At 41.9% G+C, this 13,677-nt stretch overlaps 1 protein-coding gene across 1 annotated transcript; it reads left to right on the top strand.

The window, feature by feature from the left end:
- On the top strand, window positions 1-12,413 carry LOC146304505 (ubiquitin-protein ligase E3A). Its single transcript, XM_084713736.1, has 11 exons — window positions 1-311; window positions 1,000-1,044; window positions 3,586-3,890; window positions 4,102-5,354; window positions 5,447-5,591; window positions 6,945-7,150; window positions 7,323-7,487; window positions 8,238-8,393; window positions 8,494-8,567; window positions 8,776-8,919; window positions 11,357-12,413. Exons 1-11 carry the CDS (start codon window positions 235-237, stop codon window positions 11,475-11,477), a joined length of 2,691 nt encoding a protein of 896 aa, XP_084569862.1. The 5' UTR covers window positions 1-234; the 3' UTR covers window positions 11,478-12,413.
- The last annotated feature ends 1,264 nt before the right edge of the window (window positions 12,414-13,677 follow it).

Raw genomic sequence — 13,677 nt, 5'->3', positions numbered from 1 at the left:
CGCAGTGCATTGTGGGACGTGGGCTGATGGTGAAGTCAAGATGGCGGTGAACGTCAGGCAGAGGAAAGAGCCTGCAGTAGGAAGGCCGTGAATGAAGTTTTGAATAGAAAATCGCTGGTCGCTGTCCGTGTACACCTGCACCGCCGTGCTGTTGAAGTTGTAATCTCTCTGTGGAGGACCTGAAACATTCACACACAGCAGCAGGATAACAAACAACTGAGGAGAAAGTCTCGTATGAATTCCGACGAGAAGGAGGACTGTGAGTGTGCGCCACCACAGGCCGAGAGCAGCCCCGCAGGAGGAGCTTATAGGTGGGGACGCTCACAGGAAAGAGTCGGGGATGCCGGGGATGCTGGGAGGAACACTGACAGTCATAGCTAGCTAGCTGCTGCTGCTGGGAGCTGTGTGGATGCTATTGTCCTGTTGTTTTATGCATATATTTAGATGAAGCGTATTGCAAACATGGATTTATTAGCTGTAAAAATTAAATTATTCCTACTTTTTATACGTCATTGTGCATGAATAATAAGGTTAGTTGAAATAAGGCCAGCGGGCTAGCTAACGCTATTTGCTATATTAGCTTGCTAAGTGAGCGTCAGGATGTCCAGCTCCCTGACATTTCCTCTGCTTCACCAACGTTAGACCTACTGCTCCCCTAACATTTGACTGTATTTAGTTCAGCTCTTATCTTGACATGTTATAACGGCATATTAACTGCATGGCCACATTTAGCAGAATGCACTGACTGTGACCCTAGTCACTGTCAGGATAACCTGGTTGCTTCTAGCTACAAGACACCGACTCCAGTGCATCTAGCATGTCATTTTCCTATCGCCCCTAAGATATGCGCAGTTTCTAAATCAAAATGCACGTTACAATTGCAGTAGTCCCTAATGCAGCCAACAGAGAGCCAGCAGTGTCAGTTTTAACTGTCATGTCAATGCAGCACTTCGTGACCTCTGCTGTAGTTCTCATCCTTATTGTTTGTTGTTCAATCAGAGAATACGAGGAGCCTGAAATAGAAAACCCAGAAGCAAGCCGAATGTAAGTACGACTCATCTGACACTTGCACATGTATGTCTATCTGTGAGCATCCACTGAAGACATGCAGTCATCACCAGTAGCTCTGTCACGTTGTCTATTCTCACTTCTTGTTTTCATTTCTCCCTGTCAAAGCCCTGCTGAATGTGGTTGTTATAACCATGTTATGATATGTATGTGGTGAACTATAGTTATAGAGTGTTCTAACATGCAAAAAAGTAGCAAAAGTGACACCAGCATGCTAATATGTTCTTGAGGGCTGCATAATATGGTAAAAACAAACGTGATATTGCAATTGTTTTGACAGATGTAGCAATTGTGATTTGATATGCGGATAGTGGGAGTGATCGTTCTTGCATCACAATTTTCATTTTCACTGTAAAATACTCAAAATAATGATGTTGTGATATTTGTTGTGGTCTGTGATCTGGAGGACAAGATTTGTTGGTCAGAGCATCTCTGCAGCACTACAGTACTTCATTATAAAGCTGTTTATCACACAATTTACCTTTATCAAAAAAATTGCAGCTTCTGCATTTTGGATACATTTTGCACTTGGCCATATTGCAATTTTGACAATATTTTGAATAACTGTGCAGCCCTGATGTTCTTCCAATTTGATCCTGTTGCAGTGAGTGTGTTTACATATGCATTAATGCCCTGGTTTGGGGCCTGACCTTGTTTGTGAGTACATGCAAGATATGGTGTTCACATGAACATGAAACCTGGTTATTGATATACCTGTATGCATGATCAGAACAGTTTCCATGTTTCTGGTTGTCTAGCTGCAGGTGTATCTTGATGTCTCACCATCTTGGCTAGTATGAAGTATGTCAGAGAACCTTGTCACAGGATCCTGGTTTCTATTAAAGCACTCAAGGCAGTAGGTTTTTCAAAATTGGTTTAAGGTCTTATTTAGGTTTCTAAAACTGGGATAATCTCTTGGTATGTGCAAAACATAAGCAGGATACTAGTGTAGATAATTTGAATTGTTCAAGGAGCATAGCCAGTTTCTTTAAAAACAAATGCTCTTCATCAGCAATGAAGAAACCTGTTAGACATAGTTAAAAGCTCTGGAAAAAGCCATTGCTTTGTTCTTATGTAGGGCTGCATGATACGGGAAAAGAAAATTATATTGCAATTAGTGTGGACAGATAATGCAACTATGATATGATGCACAATTAGTGGCAATGATCATTTTTGCATCAGTCATTTTGCAGCACTACAGTTCTTCATTATAATGCTGTTTGTTACATTTTTCCTTTATCAACAAATTTCACTTGATTGCACTTAGCAATATTTCCCTGACTAAAGATTTTCCTAGTCGACCAGGAGTCATCAGTTTAAGCCATTAGTCGAGTAGTTGTCACATGTTTATGATATTAATTACAGTATTTAAAATGTATATTTTTGGGGAAATGAAGAGAGACGCCTGTTAAATATTAATATTAGTAAATGACTCTGAATGTGTCTGAGCAACCAGCGGGAGACTGAACATGTTGTTAGTTTGTTTCAACAAACAAACAATTTTTGTCGATCAAAACATAGCAATAACTTGACTAAAACAAATACTCACACACTTACTAACATGAAGGGCATTGCATACAGAAAAATTACCTTACTAAGTAATAAAGTCACTCTTCAACCGCTTCACATGGCCTGTCCAGGCCTGAACCTGCCGTGTCTTCATCGTCCCAGAAGTCAGTCAAGTCAGAGTCCCTGTAATGTTAAATCAAGTCAGGTGCTGTGTTTCTGGTCTTAAAGCTGGCCTCCGTTGGTCTGATGCTGCATCCTAGACTAATGGGACCACTAACTGAGCTTAGCAGCTAAAGGCTGCTACTGCACAGTTTGCAGCAGTGCGCTGATCACTGTGTGTTAAAAAGAGAAAATAAAAATGTAGTCCATGAAGTGTCTTCTCACCAAGAAGCACCCTTCAAAACTTTTTCCTTGCATGGGCCTCCTTCTTCTCTGCAGCAAGTGAGGGCAAGTTTTAGGCCGTCGCAGAGTGTCCAGCTTGTGCTGAAGCTGCAGCAGCAACTTCAACACAAGCTTTACAGACACTGTTGAAACACCGGCAGTACAAGCAACACCGACTCAGCCAGTCGGGAATATCCAGTACTAATTTTGATGTTTAAATACTGTGGCAACAAACAATTCTTTGTTCAGTATCTGCCTCAGAAATCCAAGTATTTATCAGACTCTGTTTCATGTGGGAATGACAAAGTCTGAAAAACTTTTTTTCTTAGGGCTCTAATATGAGTGAACTAACACTTAATGATATGGAAGTACTGGAGAAGTCATTCAAAAATTAGAAACACAAATTTAATGGATGTGACAGTGTCATTTTCAGCACTCACATGACCAACGCTGCTGTCATACAACTCTCAAGTCTTGAATTGTCTGATGAAATGAACACTAAGCTGTTGAATCAGGAATCATTCTCATCTCTGCCTTTCATCCCATGTTGCACTGACTGCTGTTGATGATGAATAAATTGGATTTGCGCAGCACTTCTAACCTGCTGTGCCTTACTTCTGAACACAGGAAGCGAGCAGCTGCCAAACATCTAATAGAGCGCTATTACCATCAGTTAACGGAGGGCTGTGGGAATGAGTCGTGCTCCAACTCATGGTGTGCCTCGTCGGTCGGCTTCAACCGCATGGATAACAATGCAGCCGCGGTCAAAGCCCTGGAGCTCTACAAGGTTAACGCCAAGCTATGTGACCCCCACCCCTCGAAGAAAGGCACCGCCTCGGCCTACCTGGAGAGCAGCGCTCACAGCAACTCGGCCTGCAGCAACAGGAAGATGAACCATAAAGATGTCCACTCTGTTAGGGACAATTTCAAAGGTGAGTGGTTGTCAGGATGTACACACTGCTGAGCAGAGGTGGTCACACATGTACAAGTCTCACATCTCAACTAGGGATGTGCTTCAATCCAAATACGTTATTCAGGAAAGCACAAATAAAGCAATTGAAACCGTTTTTTCCTCTACCTCGGGTTTCTATTTATTCAGTGTTGTTTTCCTTTCTGTTTTACCTTTTTTGATTCTTTGTGTAGATGTAACGTACCTGACAGAGGAGAAAGTGTATGAAATCTTGGACATCTGTGGAGAGAAGGAAGACTACTCGCCTCTGATCAGGGTAATAGGTCGGGTGTTCTCCAGTGCCGAGGGCCTGGTGCAGAGCTTCAGGAGGTCCAAACCTCACACCAAGGAGGAGCTCAAGTCGCTTCAAGGTAAGGATGAGGACAAGGACGAGGATGAGAAGGAGGCAGCTGCCTGCTCTGCCACAGCTATGGAGGAGGACTCCCCTGCCTCGTCTTCGTCGTCAAGGCTCGGAGAGGGCTCCTCAGGGGAAAACGATGTCCAAAAGTTGGCCCCCGATGAAGTGTCAGTGGACATCGAAGCCGTGCGGCGGGTCTATGAGCGCCTGCTGTCCAATGAGAAGATAGAAGCCGCCTTCCTGAATGCACTGGTCTACCTCTCACCCAACGTAGAGTGCGACTTGACGTACCACAATGTGTATTCACGAGACCCAAACTACCTGAACCTGTTTGTTATAGTGATGGAAAACAGTAACCTCCACAGCCCAGAGTACCTGGAGATCGCCCTCCCACAGTTCTGCAAGGCCATGAGCAAGCTCCCCCTGGCAGCTCAGGCCAAGCTGGCACGCCTGTGGTCACATTACAGCGCAGAGCAGATCCGGCGCATGGTGGAGACCTTCCAGCAGCTCATCACCTACAAGGTGATCAGTAACGAGTTCAACAGCCGCAACCTGGTTAACGATGATGACGCTGTGGTGGCGGCCACCAAGTGCTTGAAGATCGTCTACTATGCAAACGTGCTGGGCGGCGACCTCGACGTGGAGCATAACGAGGAAGAGGACGAGGAGCCCATCCCGGAGTCCAGCGAGCTCACCCTGCAGGAACTGCTGGGGGAGGAGCGCCGGAACAAGAAGGGCCCTCGGGTGGACCCGCTGGAGACGGAGTTGGGCATTCGAACCAACGACTGCAGGCGGCCGCTCATTCCCTTTGAGGAGTTTGTCAATGAGCCTCTGAACGAGGTGTTGGAAATGGACAAGGACTACACTTTCTTTAAGGTTGAAACTGAAAACAAGTTCTCCTTTATGACCTGCCCCTTCATCCTAAATGCCGTCACCAAGAACCTGGGTTTGTACTACGATAACCGTATCCGTATGTACAGCGAGCGGCGTATTACTGTGCTGTACAGCCTGGTGCAGGGTCAGCAGCTCAACCCCTACCTGAGGCTCAAAGTGCGCCGAGACCACATCATTGACGACGCTCTGGTCAGGGTATGTGTGCCACTTAAGTGCATTTAATTATTTCACTTTTGTTTTAGTTTTTGGACACGTTGCACTGATGTGTTGCTCTTGTGTCTCTGTAGCTGGAGATGATAGCGATGGAGAATCCTGCAGACTTGAAGAAGCAGCTGTATGTGGAGTTTGAAGGAGAGCAAGGTGTAGATGAAGGAGGTGTTTCCAAAGAGTTCTTTCAGCTGGTGGTGGAGGAGATCTTCAACCCAGATATTGGTAAGAAGACACACAACAACATTTCTGAGAATATGCCAGAATTAGCCAGAAAGGTTGAGAGACATGACATGAGAGCACCTCACTAGTCTATGATAGATTGTATGTAACAGAAACACACAGTAATTAATTTGGCCAGTGAAACCATCTTAATTGCTGAGATGAGGAGCAGTAAGGAAAAGGCTTCTCAACAGATGTGGCACTGTCAGGCTAGTTGAATCAAATCATAGAAACCAACTGATGTGAACAGATGTGGATTACACCTTACATGTCCAATTATTCATTTTGACTTAAAAACTGCATGTGTGTGCACACAAGTGGAAGTAACTCTCTTTACAGTGGATGGGTAATAGTGAAACGTGTGCTTTCATTTTCAGTTTGACTGGTACTTCATTGCTTTTACAAGTAGGGCAGAGACAGTTTCAGGTGTGCAACAATGGGAGCATTTTCAGAACAGCATTTCCTCCTTATTAAGAATTAAAGTGAATTTATTCTATATTTCTTATTTTTTTGTTATCTTTTGGCATTTTGCCTTTATTCAGTAGTATACAGTCCAGGCAAGGACAACAAATGTGGAGAGTGAGAGGGATGACAAGCAGCAGAGGTCAGCAGCAGACACACAGATAAAGGGACAACGAACACTGGCACATTTACAGTGATGTGGATCAATATGCATCGTCCCTGGGGAATAAAGTAAAATAATACTGTGATTAACCCGTTCTATTCCAACAGAATTCAATTTCATTTGGAACACTCCAGTTAGTGTTTACATGAGACATTTAATTGTGGTGTTCCGCTAATACAAGAAAAGGGTCAGTGTACACAGAGTTGCACTCATGTCTTCACTAAGACCGTCATTACAAGCAGTCTATTAGGAAAATAATGTTCCATGTTAGATGACTTGTTGGAGTTCAAATTTGCAGACATTGGAAATTCTGACTAATGCTGGGTGATGTGGAAATTAATCATCACAATTTTCTTGACTAAATACTTCAAATTTGATATTTTATTTATTGACATTTGATGCTTCCACAAAATGTCGACAAAATGAGATTTTTGATAATCATCACTATTGACTAAGTGGACAGATAATAGAACAGCTGAACAGCCTTTAAAACCAGGAAAATGCAACAACTATGACAGCTTTGATATATCCCACTATGTAAATTCAGCACAGAAGAGTCAACAAAGATGTGGAAAAATGTCTGTGAAGTCACCATTGCTGACACTATATTAGAGGGGTTTATAACTGCATCATAATGGAAGCAAGTTCAATGTTGTTGTAGAGCTCCCAAAATTCTGATTGTGTTTTGTGTATTATTGAACATTTTTTCATGTCATCTTTTCCTCCTGTAGGCATGTTCACATACGACGAGGGCACCAAACTGTTTTGGTTCAACCCGTCATCATTTGAAAATGAGGGACAGTACACTCTGATCGGCATCGTTCTAGGGCTGGCCATCTATAACAACTGTATCCTGGATGTCCACTTTCCCATGGTGGTGTACAGGAAGCTGATGGGCAAGAAAGGAACTTTCAGGGACTTGGCTGATGCCAACCCGGTAAGCACTACCTCAGAAAACGTTGTGATTGTTCTGTAGTCGGAAAGTTATGCAATGGAACAAATACAGTTTAACTTTCAGCACTGCCAGATTGTGGTCGTGGATGTTTACTTTCTGGACAGCCATGTTTGTATCTTGATGAGAATTGCTAAATACGATCTGTGTTGGAAAGGTTCTGTACCAGAGCCTGAAGGAGCTGCTGGAGTATGAGGGCAGCGTGGAGGAGGACATGATGATCACTTTCCAGATTTCCCAGACAGACCTGTTTGGGAACCCACTCATGTACGATTTAAGGGAAAATGGGGACAAGATTCCAGTCACAAATGAAAACAGAAAGGTGAGCCAACAGAAAACATGAAGCATTTGATTAACTGAAGTAAATCTGATTGTTGAGGTCTCCTCCTAAAGCTGTAGTTCAGACTGTTCATATTGTATCATTTCATGGTATTGGAAAAAGTATCAATACTTAGATATTTTTTTCGACCCTAGACGTGAGTTTAGCGAGGATTCAATAGCTAAAAAACTAAATCCATCTTCTGATGGTAACCTGTCAAGAAAGCAATCCTTTAAGTGATCTGCAAAAAATAGATCTGTCAAGATCTTTTGGCAGCACGTGGGTGGGTCAGCATTTAAGTGTAGGTATTTAGCCTGATACAAGGGGAAGTTTAAAAGAAGTGCACTGTATATTTAACTGTCACTCAAAAGTTACTACACAGGAACTGTCCTCTGTATTGTATTTATACAAGATGCAGTGTTTCCATTCTGTGTCTAGCTGCTTGTCAGTATTTCTGTCAGATGACGTTCACTTACAATCTGGACTAATAATGCTTTTAATCAATCATATTTTGACACATCGGACATATCTGTCCGATACTGACCAAGACCCCTGAATTTTATCAAATCAAAATCATATCGTGGCTGACTTTGGGATATCGATAAATATTGTATCGTTCTCCAAAGAATCTTCGTATTGTGATGAAATTTGTGATTTGCACTCCTACAAGCTCCCACTGTGATCCATGTTTAAGTGCACATCAGGATTTGGACACTTGATAGTAACTGTCTCTGTTGGTGTGTGTTTGTGCAGGAGTTTGTGGCACAGTATGCAGAGTACATGCTGAACAAAAGTGTGGAGAAGCAGTTTAAAGCGTTCAGGAGAGGCTTCCACATGGTCACCAACGAGTCACCGCTCAAATACCTGTTCAGACCAGAGGAAATCGAGCTCCTCATCTGTGGAAGCAGAGTGAGCTGTGTTACCACACATTTGCATATTTTAGTAAGTCATTTAAATGTGCTCAAATGCTTCATTTCTATCCGTGCTTTATCTTTGTCACACACTGCAGAACCTGGACTTCCTAGCACTTGAAGAAACAACAGAATATGATGGAGGTTACAACAGAGACTCTCGAATCATCAAGTAAGTGTGTGTTTGTTTATAGCTTTTGAAAGTCACATGAGGTGTATCAGCCTTCCTGTAAGTTGAAATGTTTATTGGACCGCAGTTAAGACGACTGCTGTTAAAGGTAAATGTTGACTAAATGATTGTTTAATTAATTCCATTGCCTCTTTTGTATTTTGAGATGTTAACGCTGCACACATTCTGATTCTGTTTGTTTGCATCTCAGGGAGTTTTGGGAGACATTGCACTCGTTTGGTGAGGAGCAGAAGCGCCTCTTTTTGCAGTTCACCACTGGCACTGACAGAGCACCTGTGGGTGGGCTGGGCAAGCTGAAGATGATTATTGCCAAGAACGGCCCTGACACAGACAGGTGAGCCTCCTCTGAACAGAATGCTGCTCCTCACCTCTGCGTGGAACAAACTCAGAATGTTTCTTCATTCTAACAGAGACCTAGTTGGTTCAAACTGAACATATATATGACTTCCCTTCCTGAAAGTGATTGATTTAAATTTCAAATTAACTGCTTCACTTTCTTGGTCCTGTCTTCCAATGGTTTTAACATTGGAGTGTCTCTGAATTTGTCACTGTGTCCTAATCTCTTTATAGCTCTCTGTTAATATTAACAGAATCATTTTCCAAGTATGAGAGCAGATGACACTGGCTGACCTGCTTGTTACATTCTGCTTTAGAAAATCATTTAATGGCAATCAGCACTAACAGCAGACCTGCTTTCCTTTTTCCTGGGCCCTGTGTAGCAGCACTCCACTGTCCTAACACAGTGTTCACACTGACATGAATGAAGGGGCTGCTTTTTTAATGCCTGTCTGACCTGGAGTGCACGTACAAAATTGTCAAGTAGCTAACAACCGTGCAACACTTTTTTGATGACGTATAAATGAGACCAAGGTGTGAACTTCACCTCAGTCCCTTTCGAAAGATGAGGAGTAAAGACTGAAAGACAGCTTGTTAAAGGTAGTGCTAAAGCAGCTTGAATGAGTTGAGTAAGACTCATTCAGAGTGATATTTTCCAAGCTTATGCACATCTGTCTGGAGACTGGTAGCTTTATTCTCAGATCTCAAAGGTAACACAAGGTGTTAACAGGAGTCCTGCCAGGCATTATCATGCATACATTATTTGTAGTTCAGCATCAGATTCAACCCAGTGGTATCACCACTGCAATACCAAATGGACCGTATGTCCTGTGTTTAGTGGGGATGATCATCTGTGCATCACATTTTTCATTTTCACTGGAACATACTATTACGTATGATGATTATTGGGACATATTTTCTTACATCTGGGGAACAAGATTTGAAGTTCAGGACATCTCTGCAGCACAGTACTGTAACTTAATGCCTTTTTTTTTATCACACATTTTACCTTTATCACAAAATTGCAGCCTCTGTGATTTGGATATATCCTTGACATATTGCAGTGTCAGTTAATTGTGCAGCCCTACTAGCCACGGTCACAAGTTCTGCTTTGTTTTGTTTATGAATATACCTACTACTGCTGCTATGGAGTTGATGTACTTCCATTGTCATTGACAGTAGAAAGTGGGGGTCACATTAAGTAGAAAGTTAAGTGGTGTTGCTAAGTCTATTACTGAAAAAGAAAAGACTAGTTAGCCTTCTGTCTTTTTTCAGTTTACGTCTTGGTGAATCCACTTTGATTCTCTGCTGAAATTACAAACATGTTGGAGCTGACTAATCTCAGTTTTTGCTGCCCCCAAGTGGTTTCTCCAGGGTATGACATGGTTGCCTCTATAGCCCCAACATGTACCTGTACTGTCAGGGATGCACATATGAATGACAAAGTAGCCTACATGTAGCTTCAGAGGCTGGGCATGTAGCTGCTGTTTGTACGGTGAATATTCAATATTGTTTTTTCACAAACAAGTTTTGGAATAACAGGACTTTGAACAACACACTGAGCAAGTTTCATGTAGAGTTGTATCCATGTTTTGATTAACTGAGTAGAACACTGACAGAAAATTAAACTGCAACTATTTTGATAATCAATTAATTGTTTTTTACCAAACCATTTTTAAGAAAAGTTGTTAATATGTGAATATTTGCAGGTCTACTATATGATGTTAAACTGAATGTATTTTGGTTCTGGACTGTTAGTCAGTCATCTGAATATGTCAGCCTGGACATAGTGGAACTTGTCGTGTTCTCTTTCCCGGTATTTACTGACATTTTCTGAAGAAAATAATTGACAGATTAACCAATAATAAAAGTAATCACTAGGTGTATCCTTACTTTATTGCTCAATCAATGGTTCATTGTATTATTTTCTGTAAAATTTCAAAGGACATGTGTATGTTGCCATTTTGCTCTGCACTGATCAACAAAATTATTTGATCTGAACCAGCAAGACAAACTGTCACATGCGCTTTTCCTTGGAGAGGACTGTAGGATCACTTTGATCTGTGGCATAATTTACTCTAGTTTGTCTGTTCATAGGCATTTGTGTGATCAGACAGTTGGGGTTTAAGTGTTGTAATTTATTTGAAATTTGAAATTTTTATTGTTTATTTATTTTTGGGGTATTTGTTCAGATAGGACAGTTGAGGATAGGACAGAACAGGAAATGGTACATGTGATGGACGCTCTCCCAGCTTTGCTACTAGGTCGCTGGAAATTTTAGTTTTTTATTGTTTGCATTTTGCACTTTAAACTATTTTAAACTGGCACTGAGTCATTAAACACATTGAGAAGAGAGATCAAATGTGTCTTTAGGTTTTCTGTTTGATGCTGATGTGTGTGAAACTGAGCAGCTGTGTGTTGTTCTGCCTCGACAGGTTACCAACGTCTCACACTTGCTTTAATGTGCTGCTGCTGCCTGAGTACAGCAGCAAGGAGAAGCTGAGGGAGAGACTGCTGAAAGCCATCACCTATGCCAAAGGGTTTGGCATGCTCTGAGCCCCTGCTCCAAACACACAGCAAACGGACTCCTTCTCAGAAAGCCCATCAAACCCTGCCCCGCCCTTCCTTTATCAGACACAATCGAAAAGGTGACAAAAGACAGACCAGAGTATGTTTCCAGGAAAAGCAAGTCAATAATGAAAGAGGAGAAATGGTTCCAATAGAGCGCTCTAGTAGTTCTTCTACTGTGCCTGCATCATCCCACATGAGTCAGTGTAAGCACAGAGACGTCCTGATCAAAGTACCCACCCCCACATCCACATTATGTGAATGTGCTGCAGCCTCCCCATCTCTTTTTCTATGTACAGAGAGGATCATTTTCCTTATTATTTATTTTAAGGTTAAAATGGGTTATTTTTCATGCCTGCCTGTTGTGATAGCTTCCCTACTTGGGGAAAGGGGGAGGGTTCAGATTAAAATATGTAAATTTGGGACGATGCATTAACAAGTCAATATAAATCCCATTTATTGAACAAAAACGTGTTAAAGTAGCCCTGAACTCTTGTTCACAGACCGTTGACAGAGAACATCTAGTCTTAGAATAGTCTTTACTACAAAATCTTGTGTCCCCCACTGAAGAAAGAGCTCTCGCTGACCATTCCACTCACAGCCATCGGTTATTGTTTCTACCAAGTCCATTTTTGATCAAGGTAAGCATTTGGAAAGTTACCGTCATTTGGTCCAAAATGGCACATTATTAAATAGTAGTTTTTCTTTGTTGTTTTCGGGCCTTTTTTCCTTTTGGTGGGGAGGGGACACCGCAGGTTAGACTCAAATCTTGTCAGAGCTGTGTAAGTGCACTTAGACATTTTCAGAATGTTTGTTTTTTGGCCACAGGTTGCCATGATTGTTTGAAGCATTTTATTTCCATGTCTTCCTGTGTTGATGATTCTAAATAAAAACAGTATTTATATATCAGTGCGGTTGGAACTACGATACCGTATTGTGCACGTTTTGGAGGATGTACACATGTAGACCAGTCACTGCTGATGTTCTCAGACACAGACATAGAGCTCCTCTTGTGCCAACATATACAGTCAGTTGATAGGTGAAACCCCAGTAAGCACTTTGTGTTGTCTATTTCTGGCTTAGTCTTGTAAGAATAGACAGCTCACACTGCAGAGTCTCTGTTCAATATAACCCCAGTTTATATGGAACCTCCACATGTAGTCAAGAAGGCAGAGTGGACTAAAGAACGTATCCATAGATCTTTCATTGTCACTGTAGATCTTTAGTCCGTTGGACCTAAGGCTGTGGTTACGCCTGTCATTTTAATACAACATGTATCCTCTGATTACACAACCAATGACCTGACACATCAAGTGTTTGAGTTCATCATGCCAGGCCAGATCTCTGCCAGGACTTTTCCACCAACATGGAACTGGACCCGTTCTGCTTTGTGCATTTAATTTTGAACCATTTTGGAGTATTGCCACCGAAAATAAATTGATTTGGACCCAAAACATGAGATTTCCTTGGGAACCAGAGTGGGTGTGTCATATTCTACAGGTCAAACCAAGGTTCTAAGAATCGGGAGTGGAACCAGTTCAAGAACCAGAGCTAATTTGGTGGAAAAGGGCCTCGTGTGGGCTGGCTGACACTGTGATCAAACAGAAATCCAAGCACAATCTGAACAAACAGATTGTTGCGTCAAAGCTGCAACCCCGGGTCAGTCAATCCTGAATCCACCGAGTCTCTGAGGAGCCTCAGTACGTTCTTATCAGTCCCATCTTTGCTGTTAGAGCCACAAAGGAAAATATTGTCATTGTAAACATGTGGTTTGATTTAGTCTCTCACTATTATTTGTGGGAAAACAGCATTTGAAAGAACAATAACATTTTGATAAATATGTTTTTTGCCATCTTATCCACTGTCAAATGAGAGGATGAATCTAGATGTTATCTTGATTGCATCCAGTTGATTAGCTTAAAGTCTGGAAGCAGGCAGAAACAATGAACCTAGATCTGTAGAACAAAAAATCCACCTCTCAAAAACTTCAGTTGTCATCAGCTCTTTTAGGCCTCAGTCAGACTGACAGGCAAAATCTGTTTTTCTGGTATATCCAGCTTGATTTTAGAAAGTGTGGACATCAGTAAATCAAATGAAATATGATTTTTGCAAATGGGATCCAGTTCACATCTGGAGGTGGTTTGACATGCGATTCTGATCACATTTGTACAGATGCATCTCTGTCCAG

The sequence above is a fragment of the Lutjanus erythropterus genome, chromosome 24 (assembly GCF_056507025.1).
Source record: "Lutjanus erythropterus isolate fLutEry1 chromosome 24, fLutEry1.hap2, whole genome shotgun sequence".
NCBI classification, from domain to species: domain Eukaryota; kingdom Metazoa; phylum Chordata; class Actinopteri; order Lutjaniformes; family Lutjanidae; genus Lutjanus; species Lutjanus erythropterus.
The sequence above is the reverse complement of the archived record's forward strand: the minus strand, read 5'-3'. Positions and strand labels throughout refer to the sequence as shown.

What these genes read in the sequence shown, in the direction of transcription:
- LOC146304505 (XM_084713736.1), top strand. Translation starts at nt 235, where the DNA reads ATGAATTCCGACGAGAAGGAGGACTGTGAGTGTGCGCCACCACAGGCC. An exon ending in AACCCAGAAGCAAGCCGAAT is followed by an intron (nt 1,045 to 3,585) that starts GTAAGTACGACT and finishes TTCTGAACACAG; the next exon opens with GAAGCGAGCAGCTGCCAAAC. An exon ending in TCACAAATGAAAACAGAAAG is followed by an intron (nt 7,488 to 8,237) that starts GTGAGCCAACAG and finishes GTGTTTGTGCAG; the next exon opens with GAGTTTGTGGCACAGTATGC.